Source organism: Capricornis sumatraensis, chromosome 16 (assembly GCF_032405125.1).
Source record: "Capricornis sumatraensis isolate serow.1 chromosome 16, serow.2, whole genome shotgun sequence".
NCBI classification, from domain to species: domain Eukaryota; kingdom Metazoa; phylum Chordata; class Mammalia; order Artiodactyla; family Bovidae; genus Capricornis; species Capricornis sumatraensis.
Genome location: NC_091084.1, coordinates 54,238,330 through 54,253,049, shown reverse-complemented (window position 1 = coordinate 54,253,049; position 14,720 = coordinate 54,238,330). Strand labels below are relative to the sequence as shown.

The following is a 14,720-nucleotide window of genomic DNA, read 5'->3' as shown; positions in this document are numbered from 1 at the left end:
AAGTCCAGCACCAGATGCCTTCACAGGCAAATTCTACCAAACATTTAAAGAGTTAACACTTATCCTTCTGAAACAATTCCAAAAAAACTGCAGAGGAAGGAACACTTCCAAGCTCATTCTATGAGGCCACCATCACTATGATACCAAAACCAGACAAAGATATCACAAAACAGAGAGAAAATTACAAGCCAGTATCACTGATGTAGATGCAGAAGTCCTCACTGAAATGCTAGCAGACCAACTCCAGTAAAAAGGATCATACAGTATGATCCAGTCGGATTTATCTCAGGGATGCAAGGATTCTTCAACATCCACACATCAGTGTGATATACCACATTAACAAATTGAATAAAAATTATATGATCATCTCAATAGATGCAGAAAAAGCTTTTGATAAAATTCAACATCCATTTATGATAAAAACTCTCCAGAAAGTGGGCAAAGGAACCTACCTCAACATAGTAAAGGCCATATATGACAAACCCACATCTAACATCATACTCAGCGGTGAAAAACTGAAACATTGATTATCAGGGGAAAAAAAAACCTCTCTCCTTGTATTGCTCAGTTAACTACCCAGTTAACTGTTTCCTCCATCCACCTATATGGCCAGCCAGTTGGCTAGTCTCAGGTTCCGAGGTTTCGCCTGGCCACAGGCTGGGTTTCTAGCAAACTGCTGGGAGAGGAAGCCAGCTCTAGGAATATGGGAGCCTCTTGAGTTTACATAACTTTCTGAGCCCTGGACCCAGACTGAGAATGTGTTGACTCTGGCCACTGATGGGGCAGCCAGCTGGGGCAGAAGAGTTGGCTTGAAGATTACAAACAAAACACTGTCCCTGCAGTAAAGGGTATGACTGCTGTTTGCTTTGTCAACTCCTGTTGTAGATTCTCTTCTTACTTTCCTCTTGTTAAAAGTCATGACCCTCTAATTCCCCAGCTCCAGTTTTGATGACACAGGCCCTTGAATCCAACTTAAGGGTCCTTGGCACCTCACTGTCCAAATCTGTTTATCCATTCCACCTCTAAAATATCGAGCCTTTCTCCTCCCCTCATCTCTGCAGCACTTACCTAGTTCAGAATACCTTTGCCTGTTACCTAGACTACCACTGCCTCTTTACTGCTACCTAGTCCAGTGCCTGCAGTCCAGTTCCACAGGTACCAGAGTGACTCTCCTTAGTGTCTGGCAACTCGCCATCTTGCCACTATAGGCCTTTATATCCTGCCTCCTCCAGCGTCTCCTGTCACAGCTTTTACTCCAGCCACACTGATCATACTCATCTGCCAGCTGTGTCAGACTGACCTTCGTGGGCTTGTGCACGCTGCCTGCTCCCCCTGCAGTGTGTTTCCCTTCTCCACCTCCACCTTGTAATGATGCTTCAAAGCTCAACTCAAATGCTACCTACTTTGTGAAACTATCCCTTGCCTGTTTCCAAAGAGGTTTAGTTGTCCCCTTCCCTTTGTACAGTGTGGTCACTGTTTCGATAATGGTCTTTCTAGACTATGAGCTCATTTGAAAGGCCTCATTATTTATCTTTGTCTCCAGAGTCAACCGGAAGCTTGGCACAGAGCAACTGCTCAGGTTTGCTTAGTCAGCAAATAAATGTTTGTAATAGCAGCTTTAGAAGAGGATAACAACAAGAAGTCGTGCCCAATTCTCCTCAGCCCTTTGAGTCTTCTCAATCACAAGATTCTGGCCCCCAACATTAGATCTGTGTCTGCCCCATTTGCCCACCTTCTTCTTTCAGGAAGTTCTCCTTGTACATTCTTTAGTGTATGTGTCTGACAGACTGTCCTCTGGTTTGATGCAAATATGTTCCTTCTGGCTTTGTGGAAATACTTCATTCAAAGGGTCCAAGGGTCTCCTTTATTCTCTTCCTGAGTTTGGAGTGCTGATCTGTAGGCTTCACAAGGATGCTATATCCAGCACATAGTAGGTGCTCCTTAAAGAGTATATTATGTGGAAACCAACACAATACTGTAAAGCAATTACCCTTCAATTAAAAAAAATACGTTATCTGACCATATGAATGGTCTCTTCTCTACTAGGAGATAGTGCAATGCTCAAAGATCTGCCACCTCCTAGCCATGTCTGTGGGCAAGTCATTTTACATCTCTGAAATTCAGTTTCTTTGCCTTTAAATTGGGGAAAAACTGGATAGCTACATGTAAAAGACTGAAATTAGAACATTCTCTAACATCTTAAAATGGATTAAAGACCTAATAAAATAAACTCAGAATGGATTAAAGACCTAAATATAAGACCAGATACTGGACTTCCCTGGTGGCTCAGTGGTAAAGAATCCACCTGCCAACACAGGAGATTCAAGTTCAATCCCTGGTCTGGGAAGCAACTAAGCCCATGTACCACAACTACTGAGCCTGTGCTCCACAACAGGAGACGCTACTGTAATGAGTAGCCCCTGCTCTCCACAACTAGAAGCAATGAAGATTCAGCACAAAAATAACAAAATCATTTAAAAAAATGACTAGATACTATAAAAATCTCTGAAGGAAAACATAGAACACTCTTTGACATATAATCACAGTGATTTGTTTTGGATCTGTTGCCTAAAGTGATGGAAATAAAAGCAAAAATAAACAAATGGGACCTAATTAAACTTAAAAGCTTTTGCACAGCAAAGTACAGTATAAAGAAAATGAAAGGAAAACCTACAGAATGGGAGAAAATATTTGCAAATGATGTGAACGACAAGGAATTAATTTCCAAAATATACAGACAACTCATATAGCTCAGTATCAAAATAACCCAATCCAAAAATGGGCAGAAAACCTAAATAGTTCTCCAAAGAGACATGTAGATGGGCAAATAGGCACATGAAAAAATGTTCAGCATTACTAACTAGTCAAGAAATACAGATCAAAACTACAGTGAAGCATCACTTCACACCAGTCAGAATGGCCATCATCAAAAAATCTACAAATAATAAATGCTGGAAAGGGTGTGAAATGCTGGAAAAGGGAGCCCTCCTACACTGCTGGTAGGAATGTAAATTGGTGCAGCTGCTACGGAAGACAGTCTGCAAGTTCCTTAAAAAACTAAAAACAGAGTTGTCATATGATCCAGCAATTCCACTCCTGAGCATGTATCTGGAGAAGATGAGAACTCTTAATTTGAGAGACACAGGCACCCCAGTGTTCACCGCAGCACTGTTTACTGTAGCCGAGAAATGGAAGCAACCTAAATGTCCATCAACAGATCAATGGATAAAGCTTTGGTGTGTGTGTGTATATATGATATGTGTGTGTGTGTATGTATACACAATGGAATACTACTTAGCCATAAAAAGAATGAAATAATGCCATCTCCAGCAACATGAATGGACCTAGAGATTATATTGAGACAGAAAAAGACAAATATCATATGATAACACTTCTATATGGAATCTAAAAAAATGATACAAATGAATTTATTTAAAAAACAGAGACTCACAGACTTCAAAAACAAATTTATGGTTTCCAAAAGGGAAAGGTTGGGAGAGGGGTAAATTAGGAGTTTGGGATTAATGTGTACACAAAATATATACAAATAAAGTAAACAACAATGACTTATTTCATACCACAGGGAACTATATTCAATATCTTATAATAACCTGTAATGGAAAAGAATCTGAAAAAAGAACACACATATATAACTAAACCACTTTGTTCTACACCTGAAACTAACACATTGTAAATCAACTTAAATTTAAAAAAAAATACTTAAAATTAAAAAAATGATAATTTATGTGAACTTTAAAAAAAAGATAAATTGAGAACAATAATGCCCATACTTCACAAGGATTCAGAAGATTTAAGATGTAACTAGGAGAAGGCAATGGCATCCCACTCCAGTACTCTTGCCTGGAAAATCCCATGGACGGAGGAGCCTGGTAGGCTGCAGTCCATGGGGTTGAACAGAGTTGGACACAACTGAAGTGCCTTAGCAGTAGCAGCAGCGGAGTATCTAATATAAAGTTAAGTGAATGTTTCTTACTTTCCATCCATCAAGCCTGGTCATCATCCTCTCGCCAGGTATCTGTACCAAAATGACCTCTGCCCAGGGTCCCCTATATTGTCCAGGAGGCAGTGTAAAGAGGAAAAAACCCTAAGTTTAAATTCTGACACTTCTGAGCTATATGAATTTGGACCTAATGCCTGCCTGTCAAATGACATCACCTACCTCATAGGGTTGTCATGAGGATTAAATAGTTGTGTGTAAAGTCAAATAGCTGCTCAACTTTGATGACTATTATGACTTAATCTGGTGAACAAAATTGGCTGTGTCCCTGAAAAACACACATTTGACCATGCTGCCCCCCTGTGGACAGAGTGCAAACAGCCCAGCAAAGAGACCTTGGTAGGCCCCTCCCTCCCCCAGAAGGGCTTGGTGGAAGCGCACAGAACACAGGGACTTTTCTTCTTTGCCAGGGAGCTCATGCTTTACTCAGATATATTTAGTGAACATCCAAACCAGAATTTCTCAGAATAATGTGCTTCTTGGAGTGTAGATCCGTACTGACTCAATAAGGACACAATCTTGAACAAGCTTCCAGATGATACTTAATGCTGCTGACCACAGGCCACTCCGAGTAAAGGTCTTGGGAGTGACATGATAGGAACTATTTATTAGGTGCTTACCCTACGTCAGTTACTGAGAGAGTTAACCCATATTAACTTGTGTAGTCCTCAAGACCCTATGGGGTAAATACTGTTGACCTCTATTTTTCAGATGAGGAAACCAAAGCACAAAGAGAGGAAAGTACTTAGCTATCTGATACATCCAGCAAGGGATGGGCCTTAGGTTCTCATTTAGGCAGCCTAGCTCCAACACCTGCTAAGAAGACTCCAGCAATGTGTAGAGAGTAGCCAGGGGAGGGGCTGTGGCAAGGAGAGGAGGAGACATAGAACACAGAGTGGACGGCAGTTGTGAATGTGAGAGAGGAAGCCATCAAGGACACTTTGGCTGCCTTGTTTAGACCAGTGGAGAGATGGTGGAACCTATCACTACTGAGCTAGGAATATGGGAGAACAAGTTTTAGGGGGAAGGTAAGTTCAACTTAGGAATGGTCAATGTGAGTGGCTTTTGGTCATCTGGACAAGTAGACAGATATAAGTGTCTAGAGTCGAGGAGGTGCTTGAACTTGTAAACAAACTTTGGGCATTAGCAAATGCGAAACTCTGAGAGCTTGAGGTCATGTGGACAGTGCCCAGACTGTCCTGTTCTAGGCCAAAGTCAACACAGTACATAACTAGAAGAGAGAGGATTGGAATCTGGTCTCCCTGGCTGCAGTGGAGGCTGGCTCTGTCCATTCTAATGGGCATTCTGATTCTGGGGAGCAGGCAGAGCATAAGACGTTGATGGGCTGCAGGCAACAAACAGGCTTTTCTGGAGCTCTATGGTGTCTAAATCCAATGAACTGTCCCCAACCCCTAGATCAACAGAAATAAGGACAACTCCATAGAGAAAGACCAGATAAAGGTTGGGAGATATTTATTTTCTTTAAACAAGGTCATAAATAACAAAGAAACAAAGAAGGTCCCAGACTTCAGACCCTGAAGCAGGACAGGGATAGGAAGTTGTGGGGTCAAAAGGTGGAGGGGGCTACGCATCACCTAAGACAGTCACAGAAGATGGGCTGCAGGAGACTGCCCCTCCCTACCCTTGGAAATGGCGTGCCTGGGCAGCAGGGAGGCTGAAGTGCTGTGATGAGGCAGCTGGAAGAGGGCAAATGTTGAGGATGCTGGACTGTACTGTTTCTATGAAGGGTGACATGGAAACCACAAACAACTAAGATAAGCTGTGGGTCTAGAAAAGGCAAGCGGGCACTCTGCATACCTCCAGGGACCAACTATGAAAATGGTTAAATCTGCTTCTTAAAAACAACTCCACGGGCCTTAGCCTGTGGCTTTGTGCATGGGCTGTAGTGAACCTGGGTTGCTTTATGGCAGGTGAGGGCTCAAGAGGCCCCTGGAGCAGCCTGGCCTCAGCCCAGGGCAGGTGCCCAGAGATGTGGGAGTGGAACGTGGGCCCTCCCCAGATGGGAGGCCATGTGCTTGGACTGGCTGAGCCTGATTTTCAGGCTAGTTTCTTGTGATGCTATCCACCACCCCTCCCTCTACCTAAGGATGAGATCCTGACCTCTCTGTGTCTTCCAAGCCTAGAAGAATAAGATGGGGATAAAAAGGTATTTGACTGGTGTTTTATCTAAAAGGGAAAAATAGAGACCATCTTGCACATAGTCCAGCCCCTGAGGCAAGGCAGGACCATGGCAAGAACAATCTCAAGCAGTGGAGGTTCCTGTACCTGGGGAAACATGGGGACCCAGGTACATTACCTAATGCCAGGAACAGGGGCCATGGGTGGCAGTTCTGATGGAGGCTTCACCCAAGGCAAGGCAGGGAGGACAGGCAAGAGCTATCCCTGAACGGGGAAGGGAGAGGAGCTGGGGAGCCTTAGACTGGGGAGATCAATGTTGATCGAAGGCCCTGGAAAATAATGCTTTGGGCAGGAATACACGAAAGGGTTTGTATATCTGGGGATGCCCATCTACAGGGAGCCGGTGTCACATGGTCGGGCGGGATGGTGAGGAGACAGCGGCATCACAGTGGCCTCTGGTGCGATGTATTTACAACAGAGCTCAATGTTGAGGGAGGGAAGGAGAGCAGGTCACTAACAGCCAGGAAACACACTGTGAAGAGTGGAAAGAGAATGGAAAACAAATGTGACTCTCACTGGCTTACCCCGCTTACCCTGTCTCATCCAGAAAGCCCTTCCTAATGATCACCAAGGCCTTTGCAGATCTCTCCACCTCTTCTCAGCCCCATCCAGGGCTAGATACAGGGTGTGCTCTCAGTGTACGGCTGATCAGACCACAGCTCCAAATGGGCCAGGGCCCCCAGACACTGCTTACTGAGAGAAACTAAGTCTTTATTGTTGATTCCTGGGATCCATCAATGGTCAGCTGCTTGAGGGGTGGTCTGACATCAGGGAATCACTGTGGCTTACTGTACCAGGCTCCTGGCATTTTCAATGCCCACCTTGCTTTGTCATCCAAACCGCTTAGGCCCTGGCATTTCGAACTCCCTTATGTAGAAACTGTTTATATTTCTTCAACATTTTTTCTTCAAACTTTCTGAGGGTGGGGAACAAGTTCCCTTGGACCATCATCAGAATCAGAAAAGAGACTTTCCGACTGGCCTGACTCTTCACATGGCCTGCGGAGCTCTGTGAGGATGGGGCCTTCTGTAGCAAAGACTGGGAGTTCCTTGAGGTGGGACCAGGACCATGTGGTTTGGGTCACCATGCCTCTCTTCCTCCTCCTCCTGCACAAAGAAATCTACTGTGTCTCCCAATCCGACATAGAGTTTCCCAAGATGAGAGGCATCCTTTTTCCTCTAGACCAGTGGTTCCCAAATGGGAATGACTCTGCCTCCCTTAAGACAAAAGGTAAAATCTAGGAACGTTTTTGCTTGACACAACTCTGTGTGTTGAGAGGGTGCTACTGGTTCCTAGTATGTAAAGTCCAGGGATATTGATCATCATGCTACAGTGCACAGAATAGCCCCACCACCACAAAGGATTACCTGCCTCAAACGTTAACAGTGCTGAGGTTGGAAACCCTGCTCCAGATCTCTACATAGCCTCAAGGTCTGCCTCACCTTCCTCGACAGCAGGGCGGGAGAAGGCACATAGAATTTTTCTAAGAGCCCGGAAATGGACAATTCCCATCCCAGCCTCCACAGGAAGGGGCATCTCAAGAAAAAGTACACATCACAAAGCGGGTAGGGGACTAGGCACTGTTTAATGTCAGTTTAGCAACAACTCACTGGACCAGAGCACACGGAAAGAACCAACCACGGCTTTGCAGAAATACACACGCTGGGCTCTGTGTTGAGGAGGAAGAAGAAAGGCATGGTGACCTAACCCAGGCAGGGGTAAGGCAGAGATATTTACAACCTTGCAAATATCTCTCTGTTGGGGTACTGCTGGGCTCTTTAAATCTTTGTACTTCCTTACCACTGGAATCCACCGATAGGCTCTGCAAACCTGTGCCGAATCAGGAAAGTGGCAACAGCTTCAGCTACCTGGAAAAGGGAGAGATATTCCAGGCCATGTTAAGGGTAGCTACGGGGTTCAGCCTTGGAGGTCCTATGGGCTTCTGTTGGAAGTTAAGGTGTTATAGTGTCATGGTCCTGCAGTTCTGGGGAGCCTGAAAGCAAAAGGACCTGGGTCCTGCAGGGATGGCTCCAGAAATGCCAAGAGGAATGATGTGAAGGCTTAGTTATCCCCGTAGAGTTACAAAGCACTTTTTTCCTACAGGAAGAGCACATATTAATTCCTAACTGCGTGTGTTTTAGGGAACATTGTCTACCACAGTTATTTCTTCTTCCATCTGGCTTTTGGGGATAACAGAGAAGTAGAGCTTACATTCTTAACCACAGTGCGTTAGTCGCTCAATCATGTCCGACTCTTTACAACCCCATGGAGGAGGCTCCTCTCTGTCCATGGGATTCTCCAAGCAAGAATACTGGAGTGGGTTGCTATTCCTTTCTCCATTTTAACCACAGGGCCCTGGGTAAAACAGCAGCGTGACAGTAGCTCCTCAGCCCATACACAGAAGGGCAAGACCAAAAGCAGCTGCCAGGGAGAGGTCTGGGGGGCTGGTGGGACTGCATGTGTGTAGGCCCCACAGCAGCTGCTGCAAGCAACACAGGCTGACTCAGAGGCTTATGCTGTCTTCCATGAGATTCACAGTTACTCTCTCAGTTGCCCTTTTACAGGCATCCAGCACCAGACTCACCTTGTCTGGAGCATCCTCATGGACTGCGTGGCCACACTGGGGCAGGACCTGCATCTGGAACTTCCCTGGGGAAGATATAAACCAAAGCCACCTCAAGGACTAAAATGGTCCTCTCCTTACCATCTTTGCAGCCTCACAGGTCACGTTAGCAGGCCAGGACCTCCCCATCACCCCACCCCAACAGTCTGGACCCAATTAACAAGCCTGTGAGGAAGATGGTAATACCTGACATTGTAACCTTGAGCAAATCATTTCCCTTCACTTCTTCCTTCTTCACCTACTTAATATGCGTTTACTTTGGGCCAGACACATAGAAACAGTTCCTGTTTACACTCTAGTCTAGTGGGAGAGCAAAACATAAAACTCAGATTTTAATGCAGCATGTAGTTCCTAGGCTAACACTAAGCACATGGAACTGGAGAAAAACAGGAATTGGGTCTTTGCAATAAAACAGGGATCCAGGAAGGCTTCCTACACAGAAAAAGTAACTTACACAAAGAAACGGAGGATGAAATGGTATTTGCTCCTAAGAAGAAAAACTTTGGCATGGTGCTCATGAGAGTTAACAATGAGGCTGGAGATGTAAGCAGGGGCCTTATCATTAAGGGATTTGTAAATTAAAGATTTTGAGATTTATTATTACAATAATAAGTTACTTAACTATGTTCCAGACAGTACTAAACACTTTTTCACACTGTCCTGTATAACACTGTAAGCTCAAACAAATGTGATCATTTTATTAAGAGTGGACAGAGATGACTGATAAAGCAAGATCTCTAAGGAGACCAAAGAATATGGAACCCATCCCTGGTCATCAAGGCCGTGAGACATCGCTTTGTGAGTTATCAGGGTGTAAATGGGAACCATGAGATTGCCCAGGGAGAGTAAGTAGAAAAGAAGGAAAGTCAAGAACAGAATCTGCTTAAGCCTGAAACCTTGGCTCTGGAGTTGGCACCTTTTTTCAGATAACCCAAAGTTGCCAGTGCCTACTGACTTCACCTTCACCAAGCCTTTCATCTGCTCTAAAGCCAAGAGCTTCCATGAAATTGGTTCCACTGCCTCCACAGTCATCTGGCCAACACACCTGAACCTGAGCACATGTCACTTTCCTACTCATTACACCTCACAATCCCTGTCAGGCTGCCATCAATTTTCTCAATCTACAAATTGAGAAAATTAATGCTAAGGCAGGTCAAGTAACCTGCCCAGGGTGAAAAAAAATTAGTAGGAAAGAAGTAGTACTAAAACACAGTTCTCCCAACCGCAGAGTCCTTGCTTTTACCACCTCATCATGTTGTCTTCTAAACAGAACTTGTATCTTTTTGTATTTGGGTTATCTTGGACCTTTCCCTTTCCTAAGAATTCTAATAATAAAAATACTGTCTAGTATTCAGAATATCTCCTTTCATAATATATCTGCACACAGTACTTTATAATGCCCCTTTCAAAGACACTGCATCACTTTAATTCTTACAACTCTGAGGTCTATGTGGTAATATAATTCCCATTTTTAGATAGAAAATTTCCACATGACTTTGCCCATTTCTCTGCCCTGAGGGGACCTAGGAATGTAATTTCTTCATAACTTACCTTGCATTTGGCCAATAGTCAGATCTTTATCCAATCTATCAACACCTAGAATAAAATAAAGAGAATCCACAAGTAGCTTACTTGAAAAGGCTGTATGAAATAGGTTTTGCTATTATGAAGTAAAAATTGTTACAAAGTGGTAAACAGGATGACATTCTCAATTCATGTTAATGCCAATCCTAACTTCCTGAGTATATAGTCTCACCACATGAAGCTTTCAAGGCTGATGTTCCCTATAATCGCTTTGCTTGTTTAAGCTGCTTTCTGAAAACACGCTTTCCTTTTTAAATTTCCTTTTTACTCAGAATATCCTTATACCACTCAAGGAAAAGGACTTGGGTTTGACCAGGTACAGAGTCCAGGCCAGAATTAGGTCATCCCTGGTGGATGCTCATGCTTAGTTAGTTATGGATTTGTCAAAGGAAGGAGAAAGGGCACAAATGAGTAAGCATGGTATTTCACTTTGGATGTCGCTACCCATATGGTAAACGCTTTTAACAAAGACATAACTGAGATGACAATATACATACACTGCCAGAGACTGAATTGTGTCCCCCCGCCCCAAAATGTATATGATGAAATCCTAATTCACAATGGGACCACATTTGGAGATATGAAGGTAACTAAGGTTAAATGAGGAAGTAATGAAGGTTAAATGTGGTCACAAAGGTAGGGCCCTCGTAAGATAAGCCTGGTGCTCTCGCGTGCTCTGCCACAAAGAACACAGTGAGAAGGTGGTTGTTTGCAAGCCAGTAAGAAAGCTCTCAGCAGAACTTGACAGGCTGGAGCCCTTATTTCAGACTTACAGCTTCCAGAACTGTTTAAGCCACCCAGTATCTTGTATGGCATCCCAGGCTGACTAATACATAACACATGCACACTTACCAGCCAGGAGCAGCAATTTAGGAATAGGACAACTAAGAAAGAGATTGGATAAGCCTCGGAACCAGCCATCCCAGTATTTTTCTGTTTTTGCCAGTTCAATTCTCCAAGTGTATGGATGGTCTTTCTTGGTCTAGAGGAGTAAGAGCAAGTTTTGAGTCTCTGAGGGCAACCCCAGGAGGAACAGGATAAAAACTAGGGCTTTGGGAGAAGGAAAGGGAAAGGAATTAGCACATATTAAGGGCTTACCGTGTCCCAGACATTTTAATATACATGTAATCCTTATAACAGCCTTGTGACATAAGTTATTGTTGGACTTGCATGTTTAGATGATTAGAAGCATACTTTTTACTTTTATTAGTTTCAGTGAACCTAGGAAACTTTCATAAGATCACAAAGCCAGTAAACTGGTACAGCCAAGATTGAGCTTCTTATACTCAACTGGCAAAAAAACACATTATCCACAGAATAACTACAAAAAACACACTGCAGTATGGAAAAATGCTTATGACATAACATTAAGTGAAAGAAGCAGAGTACAACATGTCATCTAAGTTAGGATTACTAATGGAAAAATATGGTATGCTTTGAGAAAGAACTAGAAGGGAAAACTGAAAATAATGTTGATAAAATATTTTTTCTTATATTTTTATATGTGACAATGATACGATGTAAACATGTATATTAGTGTGTGAGCGTGCTCAGTCATGTCTGACTCTTTGCAACCTCATGGACTGTAGCCCACCAGGCTTCTCTGTCCATGGAATTCTCCAGGCAAGAATACTAGAGTGGGTTGCCGTTTCCTTCTCCATATGTATGTTTATATAAACAGAAATTTATATATAATTTAAACTAATTTTAAGAAGGAAATGACCAAATATAACAAAATCTGTTAAACCTCAATATAAAGTAGATGGCACAGAGTATGTGCTCATCAAATACAAGCTGAACAAATAAAATGTTCTCTACACTTTTTTGCATCATGAAAATTTTGAAATATTATAACTGAAATAAGTAACTGGAATACCACATCAACCACAATATGAAAATCTAGACGTGAACATGAGACAGCATGTATTGTGTTAAAGATCACCAGATGGTTAAGGTGTTCATGTTACCCAAAGTGATTTGTAGATTTAACACAATCACTTTCAAAATCCCAATGGCATTGTTTGCAAAAATTCATATGGAATATTAAGGGATTAATATTTATTAATTTAGGCATAAAATTCATATGGATATTAAGGGATCCCAAACACCAAAACAATTTTAATAAAGATGAACAAAAATGGAGGACTCATACTCTATTTCGAAATATATTACAAAGTTAAAATAATCAAAACAGCACAGTACTGGTATAAAGACAGACAAATAGAGCAATGGAATAAGCTCAAGAACCCAGAAATAAACCTCACATATATGGTCGAGTGATCTTTGAGAAGGATGCTGAGACCATTCAATGGTGAAATGACAGTTTTTTTCAAAAAACAGTGCTGGGGAAACTGAATACCCACATGCAAAAGAATGAAGTTGGAGAATATATAAAAATGAACTCAAATGGATTAAAACCTAAATATAATAAGAACCTACAACTATAAAATAAAGTTGTAGGTTCTTGTAAACTTTTTAATAAAGCAGTTTAAAAACAGAGATTTATGCATAAAGAAATATCTCTTGGACAACTGAAGGTTATTCAAGAACCAAAATAATGTTTTCCCTGTATTTTAACCATTATATATTAGAGTCCCCTCATCCCCAATAAAAATGTATAGCTTGTTTTCTTTTACAGAACAGAATGGATGCAACTGACTTCTTATGTATGTCTCAGGGCCATTTCAAACACAACTTTTTATACTGTGCTAAACAGAGATGCCCCTAAGAAGCTGTGCCTGGTTTTTTGTGTTGTTGTTGCTACATTTAATTGGCATTACTAATATTATCTCCATCATTTTATTCCTTTATTGTGACATCACTGACATACAACATTGCTGCAGGTGTACAACATGTTGATTTGACACATGTATACACTGCAGTGATCACCACCATAGCGTGGTGACCACCTCTATCATGTCACGTAGTTATCCTTTATCTGTAGTGGGAACAATTAAGATCTGCTGCTAAGTTGCTTCGGTCATGTCCGACTCTGTGTGACCCCAGAGACGGCAGCCCAGCAGGCTCCCCCGTCCCTGGGATTCTCCAGGCAAGAACACTGGAGTGGGTTGCCACTTCCGTCTCCAATAATTAAGATCTAATCACTTAGCAACTCTGAAGTTTATAATACAGTACTGTTGCCTATGATTACTACTGTGCATTAGATTTCCAGTACTCATCCACTAGCTGCAAGAAGTTGTGACTATTGGGGTTTCTCTGTGTCCTTCCTCAGGTGGAGACTGTCTAGCTAAGTTCCTCACTGATTGATGTGCCTCAGTTTGTCCTCCTAACAGAACTGCTGGAGTTCATAAAACCCCATATATTAGGGCCTATAAAAATGATAAGAAAAAAATGAGTTGGAATTAAAAACCAGAGGATCTGGATGTGTGTTAGCAGTAACATTTACATGTGACCATAGGCAAGTACCTGCATCTGAGTTGCAAAACTTTAATATTTACCATGCAGAGCCAAAATGAGAACTAGAGAGGTTAATGTGAATCATTCAGTATAGATCCTAGCACACAAAAGAGAAAAAGTAACTGACAATTTGTAGCAGAGTTTCAAATCTACTGAACACTATTTGATTACTTTGGACAAGTCTTCATCTCTTGAGTCTCAGTTTCTACACTGTTAACATGTGAGAAAAGATCTCTCCTCACCTCACAGACTGTGGGAGAGCAAACTGATCACGCATTATTCATTATTTTGTGAACTCCAAAAGGGTACAAAGTATTATCTTAAGGATGACAATAAGATCCTCACTAAATTAAAAATACTGTTTTAAAAAATGTACTCTCCTTGCTGACACTAGCATCTCCAAATGCAAAGGAATATGTGGTGTACACTGAGTCCATTCCCTGGCATAAGTAAGATAGTCATAATCCATCCCTGAAAGTCTGTGGCTCATACTCACTAATCATTTCTCAGAAAAAGCACCCCTTCCCACTACCATCCTCAAACCAGTTGCTCAGCAAGTTGTCACAGAACACTTACTATGCACACAGCCTTAAGCTCTATGTTGAGGGAAATTCACACACAACATCAGTTCCTCTCCTCCAAACACATAGGTTATTTTTTGGGGGAGACAATGCTTGATATTAGATGACACTGAACCTGTATTATAGGGATGACTATTAGAAAACCATATATTATGAGTGTGGCTTAAGAAAATCAGTTATATGACTCAGTCACAACTTCAGAAAAGAAAGTGCTAAGTTGTGTCCTACAGACTCTCGGTGCTACACTACAGAGGGACTAATATAAACTGAGGTCAGAAAGCTTCCCAAGGAGATACAC

General features: G+C 42.3%; 1 protein-coding gene across 3 annotated transcripts in view; it reads right to left on the bottom strand.

The window, feature by feature from the left end:
- Nucleotides 1-7,792: 7,792 nt before the first annotated feature.
- PPME1 (protein phosphatase methylesterase 1) overlaps nt 7,793-14,720 on the bottom strand; it is a 48,686-nt gene continuing 41,758 nt past the window's right edge. For 2 of the 3 annotated variants that reach the window (XM_068988521.1, XM_068988523.1), the window contains exons 10-13: nt 11,277-11,406; nt 10,392-10,436; nt 8,802-8,866; nt 7,894-8,085 (exon numbers count right to left, since the gene is read on the bottom strand). In XM_068988521.1, coding sequence (XP_068844622.1) covers nt 8,014-8,085; nt 8,802-8,866; nt 10,392-10,436; nt 11,277-11,406 — 312 coding nt within the window. In that variant the 3' untranslated portion in view covers nt 7,894-8,013. The other variant, XM_068988522.1, reaches the window with a different exon arrangement.